The 14,536-nt window shown below is 58.1% G+C and overlaps 3 protein-coding genes across 3 annotated transcripts; 1 reads left to right on the forward strand and 2 right to left on the reverse strand.

Annotated features, from left to right (window-relative positions):
- Positions 1-809: 809 nt before the first annotated feature.
- COL26b_014160 (uncharacterized protein) lies at positions 810-2,849 on the forward strand (the record flags this gene model as incomplete). The annotated part of the gene is made up of 3 exons (XM_053186737.1): positions 810-2,616; positions 2,667-2,716; positions 2,769-2,849. 3 exons carry the CDS (start codon positions 810-812, stop codon positions 2,847-2,849), a joined length of 1,938 nt encoding a protein of 645 aa, XP_053029320.1.
- Positions 2,850-3,308: 459 nt separating this feature from the next.
- On the reverse strand, positions 3,309-5,328 carry COL26b_014161 (uncharacterized protein; the record flags this gene model as incomplete). The annotated part of the gene is made up of 2 exons (XM_053186738.1): positions 3,309-3,694; positions 3,747-5,328. 2 exons carry the CDS (start codon positions 5,326-5,328, stop codon positions 3,309-3,311), a joined length of 1,968 nt encoding a protein of 655 aa, XP_053029321.1.
- Positions 5,329-8,534: 3,206 nt separating this feature from the next.
- On the reverse strand, positions 8,535-9,587 carry COL26b_014162 (uncharacterized protein; the record flags this gene model as incomplete). Its single annotated transcript, XM_053186739.1, has 1 exon — positions 8,535-9,587. One exon carries the CDS (start codon positions 9,585-9,587, stop codon positions 8,535-8,537), a length of 1,053 nt encoding a protein of 350 aa, XP_053029322.1.
- Between the last annotated feature and the right edge of the window lie 4,949 nt (positions 9,588-14,536).

Below are 14,536 nucleotides of genomic sequence, written 5' to 3' on the forward strand. Positions count from 1 at the left end.
TTGCTGCTCATCTACGTCTTCTCCCATGATGTTGAAACACTTCTATGCTAATCGTATTTATCAGAACATCGCACGCTCTTCCCACTGAGCCCGCGTACCAAATTGATTAGTTGAAGCAATCTTCCCAAAGCAATCCGCTGGGGCTAATCAATGTGTCTGGATGCCATAAAAGATTGCTACTTTGAGAAGACCTCCCCTTCCCATGTCCAGACACGCTCCCCGGTCAGCTTACAATGGCCTCTCCGCGAATCAGAGACGAATATAATACGAACTGAGGATTAGCGCGAACTGATAGCTCCCGCCCGAAATCCCCGGACCCATACTAAACTCCGAGAAATCCGGGTGGGCGTTGCATCCCAGACTACACATCTTTCGAGCCCCAAAGTATCTGTGACGATGGGATCAAGTTGATGCAGCATGTGTAGATCCGCATTATTGGAGTCTCAAGATTACCGCGAGCGGTAAGACAGATTCAGTATGATTGGACGTTGTTACGAAATTCCCGCTCTAGATCTTACCTGCATCTGGGTTGTCTGTTTGGAAGGATCACTTGGCTGCTGATGGTTCAAAGTTCCTATAACACATTGTTACAGATGTATGATACTTGAAGATGACTGGCAGCAACGAGATCATACGTACAGGCTTCCTGGCGGGAGTGTTTACATCCAATATAAAAGCCTACATTTCCAGGCTTTTCTTGGAAAGTCTCATGAAGCCAAAGCCCTTGAGTTCCTGACTTATAGCCTCAAAACCTCACCGCACTGCTCTTCAAACATCACCTGCATCTCCTTCATCAACAATCACCCGCAATGACAACCCTCACGAACCACCGCACCCGCACCAGGGTCGCAGACCTCCCCTCCCCCATCCCCTCCGTGCCCCCCTTTCCCTCCGAAGCCAACCTCGACGTCGCCGCCGAAGCATCTCACTTCCTCAAAGCCCTCTCCGATGCCGTGGCCAACGCCGACTGGCCCTCCTTCGCAGACCTCTTCGTCGAAGACTCCTGGTGGAGGGACAGCCTCACCCTCACCTTCGACAAGCGCACCATCATCGGCCGCGCCGCCATCCTCCACGCCTGGGAATCCCTCTCCTCGACCCGAGCCCCGTCCACCTTCTCCCCCGAAACCGAGCTCAAAGGCCTCAAACCCGCCTTCGTCAGACTCTCCCCAACCCTCGCCACCCTCGAGGTCCCCTTCTCCTTCCACTGCGCCCACCCCGCAACCTCCTGCACCGGCCTCGCCAAGCTCATCCCCATCACCACTACCACCACCACCTCCCCCAAGTTCAAGATCTGGGGCCTAACAACCCAAGTCCACGCCCTTCTCTCCCGCCCCTTCACCCCCCTCCCACGCCCCTCCTCCGCCCTCCTCCCATCCTCCCAGCGCGGCCGTTCCTCCGCCCAGGGCCTGCCCTCCCTCCCCGCGTCCACCATCCTCGACGCCGTCATCGTCGGCGGCAGCTGCAACGGCATCGCCAACGCAATCCGCCTCGAGAGCGCCGGCGCAGAGTCCATCGTCCTCGACTCCGACCCCCTCGCCGGCGGCAACTGGTCCTCCTCCCGCTACGCCTCCATCCGCCTGCACCACCCCAAGTCCATGATCCAGCTCCCCGACTACCCCGTCCCGTCCTCCCTCCCCGAGTTCCTCTCCGGACCACAACTAACATCCTACTACCGCGCCGCCGTCGAGGACCTCCGCCTCCCCTTCTTCGGCGGCATAACCGTCACCCGCAACACCTGGTCCCCCGCCACCAACCTCTGGACCGTCCACCTCACCGACACCCTCACCTCCTCCTCCACCACCCTCCTCGCGCGCAACCTCATCCTCTCAACAGGCTGGCTCGTCTCCCCGTCCAACATCAATCTTCCCCCCATGTCGCCCCCTCCACCACCCTCCTTCCCCGGCCCCGTCCTGCACTCCACATCCTACCACACACCCGCCCCCTTCGCCTCCAAACGCGTCCTGGTAATCGGCTCCGGCAACTCCGCGCACGACATCGCCGCCGACCTCTCCCTCTCCCCCATCGTCCCCTCCGTCTCCATCCTCCAGCGCAGCCCCACCGTCCTCCTCGACCTCCCCGCCTTCCTCCCCGTCATCACATCCCGCTACAACTCCCTCCCCGGTGCCCCCGAGTCCGCCGACTTCGCCGAGTCCGCCCTCCCCGCCGGCGTATCCCGCACCCTCGCCCAATCCGCCATCCGTTCCATCATGGCCCAACACGCCTCCCGCACGGAGAAGTTCGAAGAGGCAGGCTACCTCGTCGACCGCTCGCCCTGCCTAATCTCCAAACAGCTCGAAGAGCGCGGGCGCGCGTTCTACGTCGACCAGCCGGGAACCCTCGAACTGGTCCTAGACGGCAAGATCGGGATCGAGCGCGGCGAGGCGCGCGGCTTCGCGGAGAAGGGTGTGGTCGTCGTGGACAGGGACACCGGGGCCGAGCGGGTGGTTGAGGCGGACGCGGTGGTGTTCGCGACGGGGTTCGGGGACGTTGATGTGCCGAGCATGTGGGCGGAGAGCGGGTTCGTGGACGAGGAGACGGCGGGGCGGATTGAGAATGTTGGGAGGATCGGGGTGGATGAGGAGGGGGAGTGGATTGGGATTACGACTTTTTCTGGACGTGAGTACTGTTTTGAGGATGGGTGATGATGTGACTAACTGTTTTGGCAGATCCGAATCTCTACTTTTCTGGGGTTGGACTCATTTTCTGTCGGGGGATTGTAAGTTTGCATTGTCTTGTCGTGAGGGTGTCGCCCGCTAACGATGTAATAGTCGAGATTCACTGCTATCCAGGTCCTGGCTGATATCGAGGGGGTGTTCCCGGAGAGATATGCTCGTTCAGTCAAGGATTAGGTAGCTTCCGTATAGCCACATGAAGACGAAGGATAACATCACGTACCGCTGTAGAATCGGAATGAAATGTAGGGCTTTTCTTAATATCTACCAGCCTCTCTAACGCCGGTGGTCGGAGCACAACTATGCATCCGTGTAAGACCAAATAATTCCATCATACGCCGCCCTCATGCCGTCATATCATAGCCGCCCGATGAAGGCAGCGTTGCAAGCAATCAAACTGTTCGCCGCCAGGCCCTGTGCCGGCGGCTTGTTGAGGATAAGACGGAACGATGCCAATGCTGTCCGCCCTTTTCCTCCATCCCAATGCCCTCGTACCTCCGAGAATCCATGCACTCCATAACTTTGAAAAAAGGCGAACTGTTAAATAAAGACATGTCCGCCGAGGTATCCTCATCGAGTAAGAATAAAAACGAAGAAAATAACGCCATTCATCCGCAAAACATCCGGTGATGCCCCTTAATCAAGGTACAGGGGCTTCACGACCCACGAGCCGGCACGCCCTTGACCGCCGGAACGCTCTGCGATGGTCGTGATGGCCTCCTTGATGTCGTTGCGTGAGACCTTGGCGTGGGCGAGCGCAACGTACGATAGATCGATCAAGCCGCCCTTGGCAATCTTGGGGTTCGCCTGGATGACCTTCTTGAGCTCCTGCAGGACGTTATTCTCCAGGATCTTCTTGGGAAGCGTCTGCGGAGTGTTCTTGGCCCCAATGGCTTGGAAGGCGTTGGCCGGCGCTGATGTGTCTGCCGTCTTGGCCGCAGCCTTGGGTGCTTTCTGCTTCGGCTCGGGCTCCCAATACTTTGTCGAAAAGGGGTCGATGCTGTGGTGTGAATCAAGGCTCTCTGCAGCAGGTGTTAACACGGCTGTACACATCTAATGGGGAAGGTGACTTACCGAGAATGAACTCCATCCTGTGTTCGTACATGGTGCGATTCGGGCCCATGCGTTTGCGATCCTCCCAACAGACTCCCGTACTGACAGGTTCAAGTCCATTGGCACTAACAAATCTCGCAGGACCACTATCTTCCGAGTCGTCAAGGAACTCGTCCATATCCTCGCCGTCGCCGTCGAGGTCTTCTTCGTCATCGTCGTCAATGTCAACGTCTTCGCCTTCACTCTCCCACTCGGCTTCTGAGTCGTGGTCGTAGTTGACGGGGACAAGCCCGCGCAGTGTCGGGTTTCGTGCTAGTCGTCGCATGCCGTCTTTGCCTGCCTGGTACGGTCTAAGGGTTACCGTTCCCTTGTAAGGCGGGCGCACATCCTGCCAGAAGCGCAGGGTCTTCACGGGGATCTTGCGGAGGGCGTCTGCGGTCTCCTTTGTGACGGCCTTCCTGTCCTCCTCGCTGGCACCTTCGGCCTTCTGGGTGAGCTTCTGCATCTTTTCCATGGTGTATCGAACGGGCGGGTAGATTCTGCCTCGTGGTGCGGGGCGGCAGGGTAGTTGGAAGATCTCGACCGGGTTGAACTTGCTCGACTCATCCATTGACCTCTTGCCGTCAATGTACTCGTCCAGAATCTGCGACTTGGCCGCGTGTGCCTCCTCGTCCATCTCGAAGGGGTTCTTGGCCATGCGGACCGTCTCGTGGACGAAGAAGGGCTTGAACCGCTTCTCATACTCTGACTTCTCCTCCTTCACCGGCGCTGGTGTCGACTCAGCGGCAGAGGCCTTTGCAGGGCTCTCCGTCTTGACGACGGCAGCCGGTGACTCCTTCTTTGGCGTAACGGGGGCCTTCTTGGGGGTGAAGAAGGACATGAGCTTTGGCTGGGCACGCTCCTTCTTCTCCTTCTCCTCCTTGATCTTGCGATCTTCTTCCTCCTTCTTGCGGCGCTTCTCATCCCGCTTCGCCTGCTTCTCCGCTTCCTCCTTTGCCTTTTCGGCCCGCTTTAATTGCTTCTCGGCATCGAGCTTGGCCTTCTCAACCTGCTTCGCCTCCTTCTCCTCCTCTCGCTCCTTCTTCTTCTGGGCCTTCTCTTTCGCCTCCGCCTCCAGCTCTGCGGCGGTGCGGCGCTTGCGCTTAGCAGGTGGTTGGGCTGTCGACGATGCCGCCGTTGAGGCGGGCGGTTGTGACGAGGGAGCGGCGCCGGCGGTCTGTGTCTGCTTCAAAGGCGAGGCCTTGGTCGGTGTGGGGTTGGGAGAGGGTGAGTCGCGTGCTGGTGTGGTCGTGCCCGCGGTGGTCAGCGAGTCCGGGCTGCTCTGGGGAGGAGGGGTGTCGCGTGTGATTTCGATGGAGGGGGACATGGCTGCTGTGTGCGTCAGAATGCTGCTCTCCGTGAAACTCTGGCGGCAGGTGCGTCGGGCATAGGTACCTTTGCTCGGCTGGACGACGCCCTCGGTGGCCTGCTGCTTCACGCCGGCGTCGAGGCCCCGGTCGTCGATGGCGACCTCGTCGCCCGAGTACTCATCATGGCTCCTCTTCAAGCCGTTCTCCATCTCGTTCTTTCTCTGCAGATTGGGTGACATGTCGAACAAAGGCATCGGAGGGCTGTGTGTGTCGCAGGGGTCGCGACCGTATCTCGTCGGGCGTGCGTGAGTGGTTGCAGGTTGTGGGGTATGTCGGTGTAGAGTTGAAGTGTGGAAAAGTTGAGGCGGTCGAAAGGAACGTCGAGAAGTAAATTAGGCTGGTCTGATCCCAATTGAGGGCATCGACTGCGTCAGGACATGGGTTGGCCGTCTTGGGATCGCAATAGGGACAGCTGCGGCAGCGTCGTAGGTCTCGAAAAGGTGAAATCGCGGATGGAGCAAGGTAGAAAGGGCCGTTGATGGAGCCGTTGGTGGTGGTTGCGTGAGGGCAGGAGAGCGTTGGTCCTCCACTGAGACGCGACGGACGCGTAAATTTGGCGTCAGCAAGGCCGGGGTCGTGTCTTTGGGCCGCTCCTTTTGGTGGAAATGGGAAAGTCTGTTGGAGGCTTTTGCGTCTGTTAGGACGCTACCCCTTTCCTGAGGATGCGGTTCGGTAGGCGTGATGGGGTAGGTGGAAGTGTCAAACGACCTAATATTAGATGCAAGCTGTACATTTAGAAATTGGAAGTTCTTTGCAGACCAGTCACAGAGTATTCCATACTTACATCCAACATTTCCGTGGCATCAAGTCGCATCTTCCAGTATGGTTAATCCATTACAAGACCCGAGTCCAACATCTCACTGTCGTCCCGCACTAACAGACCTCTTTACCAGCAACGCGACCCCGCAGAACGCGCTAACACCTCCGATAAGATAACCGAGCTCCCGATGCTCCCCTGTGGCTGAAGCATCTCCCCTGTGGCTGCTACCCACATCCGTGGCTCACCCTCAGCCTCCGCACGTCCCCGACTCCCTCACCCTGCGCTTTATTCCCGACACCCCGGTAAAGCCCGCCCACCGAGCCGCCCTCACCGAGAGAGCCCCACCCACCAGTGCAGCAAACAGAATCTCCACAACCGCCCTGCCGCCAAAGAACGAACACGCGGAAACCAATAACGCAAAGTCCCCACACCTCCGGTTGCTGCCAAAATTGGTCCCAGCCCTTGGCGCAAGTCAGAACGTTACATCATGATGCCATATCCCCCCTAGCGGGCAAATCCCTGGCCAACTGCTCCCCCATCGTCCGCCCCGAGAGAGAGACGGGAGCCACATATGATGCCGCCTTTCTTAGGGGTCCAACTGCACTGCGCTCTCGAAAGGGGTCCCGTCTCGCGGGCAACACGAGATGATCGACAGCTTCCCTTTCCGCCGCCGCCGCCGCCGCCGCCGCCGCACCAAGTTCATGCCCGACGCAAGCACGCACAGAACCCTAAATGATGTGACGGGGGCGTGCATGTTCTATCCCATGGTATCGGGAGGGTGGCTGGACGATGGATGGGGATGTTCGTCCATGGGGGATCTGTGATTGCCATGCACGACGATTGCAGAACTCTCTCTCTCTGCATCGTCTCTCCCTTACCACAACCGGTATCCCCTTCGTAAATTCGGCACCTTCAACCAAGGCAGGAAAGGAAGATCAATCACCCCCCTAAGCTCCCCCCAACGTCCCATCGTCCTGATCTACAGTCTCACACCTTCGTATTCGCCCCTTCAGAGAGAGAGAAGAACACCACCACGTTACAGAAACACTCATCAATCTCACCTCACCCAAACGCGCCCACAAGAAAGTCTAAAAAAGACACAATTCCCAAAAAGAAAGTAAGGCCGCCAGCTCGGAGTTCACCCCGACCTGCTCACCAAGTAAGTTCGGGCAAGGTCGCACTCCCCAGCACCTCCAAAGGACGCCGTCGCAGCGTTACAACAGCTTCAAAAGTCCACCATACCATACGGCAGCCCCGTCAGGCGACGTCGTTTTTGACAGTCCGCTGTCAAAAGTGTACTATGTTTGGAACAAAAAAAAAGCAGCAGACCGTTCCTAGTCTACACCGTAGAAAACCACCAACCCAACCTACCAGCACTAGCCCTTCAAGAAGCGTAGCACCGCAAGCGGCTCTCTGCTCCAACCTCACCAAACAAAACCCACATGCTATCCCATCCGTAGATCGCACCTCTAAAGGCCGCCCCAGATATGACGCTTGACTCAAAACCAACGCAACGGGGAGACGGCAGGTGGCATTGGGGATATTGCCCGGGAAGGGTTCATCCTTCGTCACCTGTCAAGAGTTATAGCGAGACAAGCGGCGGGGGAGGTGGTAGCTATCCGTACAAGGACTCGGGCGTGGAGAGCTGTACCCTGGAAAGAAAGCAAGTAAACGTTCGGAAACGGCGATGCAGCTAGCTGGTTCGTCGAGCTTGACATCGCATTACCTTGGCTTCAGAGACAACACCTCGGCGACTCAGCTGGCGTAGCTTCTCCCCGTCACAGGCAAGACTACCTGCTGCCTCTTCAATCGAATTCGTGCTGCTTGCTGAAAGACCTCGACCCGAGGTAAACTTCACATTCTCACTGCGTGGCGGGAATCTGTCACAAAATGCTCCAAGAAAGGTTGTTTTTCGCCATGTGCCCAAGAATGGCTTTTCATATTCGAGCATTTCAAGCCCCGTCTGTCTTGTCTCACTTCTCCCCCCCAGACATCGCCCCCCCCCCCCCCCCCCCCCCCCTCTCGGTTCATCCGGGGGTTGTCTCTGAACATGTGGTATCATCCTCCTCCCTTCGCAACCAGTGTGTGCTTTTTTGTCTTCCGCCACCAAAATCCCCCCTCCGTCCCCTCACTGTTTTGTCTTGCCCGCAGATTAGAGGATGGCGCCCGAACAGGGAAACCATCAAAGTGTGAGGAGTAGACCGCGTACTCGGGAAAAATAAAACCAGGACAGAAAAATACAGACACGCGGAAAGAAACCCGTGGGTAGCGATCGTAGTGAGGAAAACAGGAGGAAAAAGACGAGGAGTTTTGAGAATCTCGAGACAATGGAATCCAAACCCGAGTGTGTGTGATCTCGGGATGGCCTCTGTATGGTATCATCCCACCCAAAAGTAAAAACAAGGCAAAATCCAGGAAAACGCCGATGTGATGCAGGTTTTGATAGTAGGAAAGAAAACGGTGGTCTCCCACTCCCCCCCAAACGACCGTGTGTGTGTGTGTGTGTGTGTGTATTGCTCGACGAAGCACTCGTACAAGAACAGGTAATAGGAAATTTTCGAGTTCGGTTCTTCCGAGGGTGGCCCGTCGAGGGCCTCTCATCGTGTGTGTTCGAGCTCGTTCGGGTATGTGAAAGAGGTGTTAATCGGGGTTGGCAATGTAAAGACGGCCTCCCGTAAGCGTCGAAGTGCGCTCGTCGACGCTTCCCCTCCTACGGAGATCGTCGGCGCCCTTGACGCTCTTCTCGCGGGTGACGGTCTGGTGCATGAGCGAGTTGCTGGCGAGCCTGGCGGCGTTGGTGTTCATGTTCAGCTCGCCCAGGTTGTCGGCCCTCTCGGCGCTGCTGCCGGACGAGCCGGTGGTCATGGCCCTGCCGCTCGCGTTGTCGCCCAGGGTCTCCTCCTGCTTCTCCTCGACGAGGCTGCCGGTCCTCTCGGGAGTGTCGCCGGGGCTCCACCTGCGTCCACTGCCGCTGCCTAAGCCGCCCGAGGACCTGTAGCCGGGGCCGCGACGGCTCGCGAGACTGCTGCGGCCGCTGCTACCGGTGCGGCGGTGGTGCAGGCGAGCATCGTCCTCGTCCGAGTCCTCGCCCTCGACCTCTGTGGCGGAGAGACGCATGGGGACGCCGCCGACGCCGACGTGGTGGTCGCCCGGGGCGTAGCCGACGACGGCGGGCTTGCCGTGGTGACGGATCTTGGCGGCGACCTTGCCGGTAGCAGAGATGCCGGTGCTGGTGCGTCCGGAGGGGGCGGCGAGGCCGGAGGAGTGGCGCTGGCCGCCGATGACCTCGAGGGTGGCCCGCATCTTGGCGGCACGCTGCTGGGCGACCAGGCGAGGGTCTTCGTACTGGGCGCGGTCGCACCAGACGGTGGCCTTCTGCTTGCGGAGCAGGGCGACGTAGCCGGTGGGTTGCGGGGAGCCGCCGCCTGATCGTGAGGAGGTGGAGCGGCGGAGGTCTGTCGTGGGGGAGGTGCGGTAGGCGGCGGGAGGGGGCACGCTCGAGGTGGTGCTGAAGGTGTTGACGGAGGGCGAGCGGCGGGAGTGTTGTTGGGGAGCCTGGGCGAGGTGCATTGGCGTCGGGCTCTGGATGGCGACGGGGAAGGTATTTGAGGAGACGGTGCGGGTGCGGGAGTGGGAGTAGACGGCGGACGAGTCCATGGGCTGCTGGCGCCGACTCGCCGACGGGTCCAACATTGTGGCGGTGGTTCCCCCCTCAGGGCCTTGAGGTCAAGGTGTGGTGGTGATGTTGTTCGTGGTGTTTTGGAGGTGGTCACCTCTGCGGGCAGACTGGATGCTGCCACTCGCTGCCAGAGGGTGTGGGTAATTAATGTCGGTGTCGATGTTGACGGCGGTAATTCTTCCTTCCCGGGCGATCCAGGTTGACTGGTGGTGTCGCCTGTTGAGAGGGGGAGGGAAGGAAGGCGAAGGTGGTGGTGGTGGTGGTGAAGAAGAGTGGTGGTGATGATGTTGGTGGGAGGAGGAGGAGGAGGGGAAGGACGAGGTAGAAAAGGTGTCGGGCCGGCGCAGGTTATTAGTATTGAGTGGCCCTGGCTGCTGTCTCTCAAGTTCTCTCAGGTTCAGCCCGGGCAGCGGGCTGCTTCAGGTTTCTGCTTCGGGCGGGTTCAGGCTCGGCGAGTAAGGCGGGCGAATTGTTGAGTCCCCCCCCCCCCCCCCATAAGGTACCCTGAGCAGGTACCTGCCCTGCCCTGCTGGAGGTGCCTTAGCCTTAGCGTTAGCGGGCCCGAGGTACCTAACCGCACTGCAGAGCACCGCACCGCAGGGAACCTTTCGAAAGGAAGGCTGGGCAGCACATACATGGACACACATACATACATACACCTAACAGCTGAGCTGCAGCACTCAGTCAACTCAGTCAGGGTATCCGTAAGGTAAGGTACTTGCGTCAGAAGAGGTACTGGAGACGGTGGGCGAGCTGGTGGAGTGAAGCAGTCGGGAAGCCCGACAGAGCAACGAGCAACACCCTCGACACTCCAAAAGCCAAGCCACACCCTCTTCCTCTCGCTCTCCACGAAGAACGCTGAGGGAACCCGGCGGGACGGATTGATTACGTCGGGCCCCCTTGCCTTCACTTGACTTTGAAGACCCGAGAAAACAATCTGACGCCTCTGGTGCCATGACCCCAAACCCAAGCCCGCCTGTCGCGCTATTGCAAGCCCGCCCTAGCGGGAGGCAGCTCAGCTCAGCCGGAGGAGAGATCGAGGGTGATGCGTGCGTTTGCTCTGCTCTGCTCTGGCACCGTCCCGTTCGCTTCGTCTCTCTCGGGCTTCTTCCAACGTGTGCTCGTGTCCGTCGAACTTTCGGAGGCGGCTAGGGCGAACCAGGCAGGGGGGACGCTGAGCGACGGACGGACGAGGACCCTCAGTGGAGCATACCGATCATATACATACTATGTACGGATATACAGTAGTGTAGCAGCAGCCGCTAACGTAATAGACCGTAGACGGGGAAGAGAAAGAACTGGTGCTAAAAACAGCTGGAGTTGAAGATACGGGCCCCCAGCAGCTGAAGATGATCTCAATCATGCCCTTGAGGGATGATGCCTCCCCACGCACGTCTCGTCGATAGTGGCAGCGCCGCAAGGGACCGACTGACCGACTTCAAAGGGTTTGAGGGGAACAATGATCACCGTCGAGGGAGAAGGGTGCAGAGAAAGATGGCCGACCTACGCCGTCTTGTTTTGTTGTTATTGTTGTTGTTGTTTCTGATCTTGCAGAGATAAGGCACGGCAGAGACAAGACACACAACGCCTCGCATAAGAAGAGACACACGGCGGCAACAACACACGCCAGGAACAAGTGATAAGCAACATACTCTACCTTACGTCTACCAGTACAATACACTAAACAAACCCGCGTCAGATTTGAATAGGACGACAATGCCAATGCCACGCAGAAAGAGGGGACCCCCAAAAGACGGAATTGTGACGATTGAACAACACCCAGCAAGCACCAAGAACAACCCGCCCTGTCTCGCTCCCTCTCCGCCACTAAGATCGGCGAGAGAGACTAAGAGAGAAAAAGAGTGGGATGGAAGAGAGCAGCAGGATGGGGGCCACACACACACACAAGACAGGGACAGGGCCGTGGGCAGGGGACAGGCCAGCAGCTGGGTGCTGTCCTGGCCGACACCAGGACTGGAAAAGGGCAAGCCAAGAACGAGGTGACAGGGTGACAAGGGCCCCGGTCCAACGTTGCATGCGCCCGGGGCAGCTCTTGGTGTGTGGTGGTGTCTGTCTGGCTCCGTTTCTCTGGTCGCTGTGTCTCTCTGTCTTCTGTCTGGCTGATGAGTCTCAGTCTCTCTTCGCGCTCTCTCCGTCTCAGTCTGTCTCTGTCTGTCTGTCTCTCACTCGCTGTCCCTCACTAGCATGCAACAAAAACGTGTGCTCTGCCTCTCCGCCTCCATTGGTCGTCTGCCGCCGTAGCCTTCTCTCGCCCAGTCCACATCTCCATCATCGTGGCCCTTGAAGTCGGATCATTGGGCGTGGAGTCTTCTCTCTCTCTGCCTCCACTCCAGCCGTCAGTCTGCGGCGCTGCGGCCGGCTGTCGTCGTCGCCTCGCTGGCGTACTCTCACCACTTGCCTGACAACGGGAATGGAATCGCAGACCACACACACACATCATGCGAGACCAACCTCGCATCCCATCCTAGCCTCGCCGCGCACCTGTGTCCCCGTTCCCACCCAACATGCTTTCACTAGAACAGGACACAATCTGCACGTAAACGCCCGTCAGGGCCCGAGCTTCCGGATGGGCCGTTCTTCAGAGAGACTGATGGATGGAACTCACTGCCTCTGCCGCTGGGCCAGCAACTAACTACAGCCGCCATCATCATTCACATCGTCCATCATCTCCCCCCTTTTGCCGAAACGCAAGCATGATGCAAAAAAAAATCAAGATTCAAACCTGCCGCCCATCTCGATCGATCGTGATATAATCCACCGAGGAAATCCCACACACCGTCGCACTCCCGTGCCGCCGTAGCGTCAGCCACCAAAGGAACCAAGCCAAGTTCACCAGCGGTTCAACACGACGTAGACGCGAAACCAGGAACCGAACCGAACCAAACCAAACCACCACACCAACAAACCCCATTAAAAAAATAAACCCACGCAGGACGCCGTGACAATCAACACGCTACCAGGCCAATCACCGCCCTCCGCCCACACCCGTTGATGTAATGCCCCCCCTCCTCCCTTCTCCAGGCGTGCTCTAGCAGGGTCTAGCAGGCGTTGGCAGTTGCCGCTCGCGCCGTCTACTGACAATGGCAAGGTCTCCGGCGCGTACACGAACACACACAAAGAAGCCGATCAGTGATCTTCCCAACCCGGTTGGATGTACGGGACACAATGATCTCCAGGGCCTTTTTTTCTGCCCTTTTTCATCATCGATATCCAGTTTCTTTCCCGCCTTGCGCCGTGCCTGTCCCTGGCCCTGCCTGTACTCCGTGACCCCCTTCCTTGCACCACCCCGTCTCCGTCGCTGGTCCCTGTTTCTGGTCGTCCTGTTCCTAGCCTTTGCCTCATTCATCCTCCCGTCTTTCCCTGTTTTGGGGGCCGTGAGATCGGATCGGTGATGCCTTTTTGTCTGTTACCGGTTTTTTTGCGATGGCCGCCCTTTGAATCCTCCTGCAGACAATCCCCCTTGTCTCGCGTGGGCCATTGTATGTATGTATGTATGTATGTATGGTATTTCCCCGGCAGGCAAAACGCAAGGGGACAATGCGATCGACATGTCCTTTCTTGTTGGTCCTCGTTGCTCTCACCGAGTCGTGACTGCCGAGCGCGCAGCCAGCATCGCGTCAACCCAACAGGGAACCGTCATGTTGCCACGCATACCGAGCATCAACAGAGGGGGTAGGCAGCTTCGTCGCAATGTCGAAATGTGATGTAAGATGCGCGGCAATCGTCCGGCTTCTCCCCGGCGGACGCTGAGTGCTGGCTGGTCTGATGTGACAGATGACAACTGTCCGTCGTCCCTCACCTCAGATCATCCATCTCTGACGCCGGGGGTTATTGTTACCACGAATGGTCCTGCGCATGACCTTTTTTCTTGTTTCCTCCCTCGGTGTGTGTAATGCCCCTTCTCGGTTGGTCTCTGGTAGAGAAAAGATGTTGGGGGCCAGCGAAGCCTCGGTCGACTTCTCTGAGCATGACACGGGAAAACGCATCAACGGCTGCAGAATCTCATGTTTGCGACCTCCCCCCTCCCATCAAACCCCCCTGGTCCGTGGTTTGCATGTACTGTGGGGAAGATACAGAGAGAGAGGCACAGTTGGAAATGCAAAAGTGACTGCAGCATCAGCAACGCGCGCCCCAAACATGTGTATCTATGTATGTGTGTATGCTACAGTATGTACGTAGCCTCGCAGTGCAGCGCCAATGCATGCCAATATCCAATATCACAATCCCCCATCACACAAGCCCAAAATCCCCACCGCCGTCTCAACATTGCCGTCTTTCGACATCCAAAACGGCATGATAGCCATCCCCCATCGAACATCACGGTGAAGAAATCCGTCCAGCGGCCGCCTGACATGGATCCCGATCCCATCCAGAGCCTCAGCCCATCTCTACATGTCCGGCCGTCTCGCCTTACGTGCATGCACTCCACAGCTAAACACCAGACGCGGGCTAGTGTCCGCCGGGGTCACGATATGCAAGGCAGGCAAAAAGCGCCTCCGTAAAAAAATCCAATCCCACAAAAAAACATAATCCCGTTTCCGAAGTCCGCCTCCGCTGGCGTTTATCACTTTCGCCTCGCCCACGACCGTCCGTCTCCATTCCTTCCATCTCCATGACCCCACAGGAACACTTTTTCCCCTTCCCAGGTCTAAGGTGGGGGGGAGGATGCGTTTTCCGGTGAGAGTTCGCAACACTACCCCTGGCCAACATCGCAGCTTTCGAGGGTGTTCATATGGAGACGGCCCGAAGAGGCTGATCTTGGGAGGCGATATCAGAAAACTCCTTGGAAGAGAAACACCAACAGAAAAGAAAAAGTCGCCTCCAAGACTGAATCCCCGCTACGGCTCAACCGCCAAGAGCCCCACGCCCCGGCCGTCCTCCGAGTTCAAGCCTCTTGGCCCTCCGGACAAGACCTCTGCGGCCTTATTCCCACACTAAACCC

Source organism: Colletotrichum chrysophilum (genome assembly GCF_026319265.1).
Source record: "Colletotrichum chrysophilum strain AFK26 chromosome Unknown scaffold_301, whole genome shotgun sequence".
Classification (NCBI taxonomy): domain Eukaryota; kingdom Fungi; phylum Ascomycota; class Sordariomycetes; order Glomerellales; family Glomerellaceae; genus Colletotrichum; species Colletotrichum chrysophilum.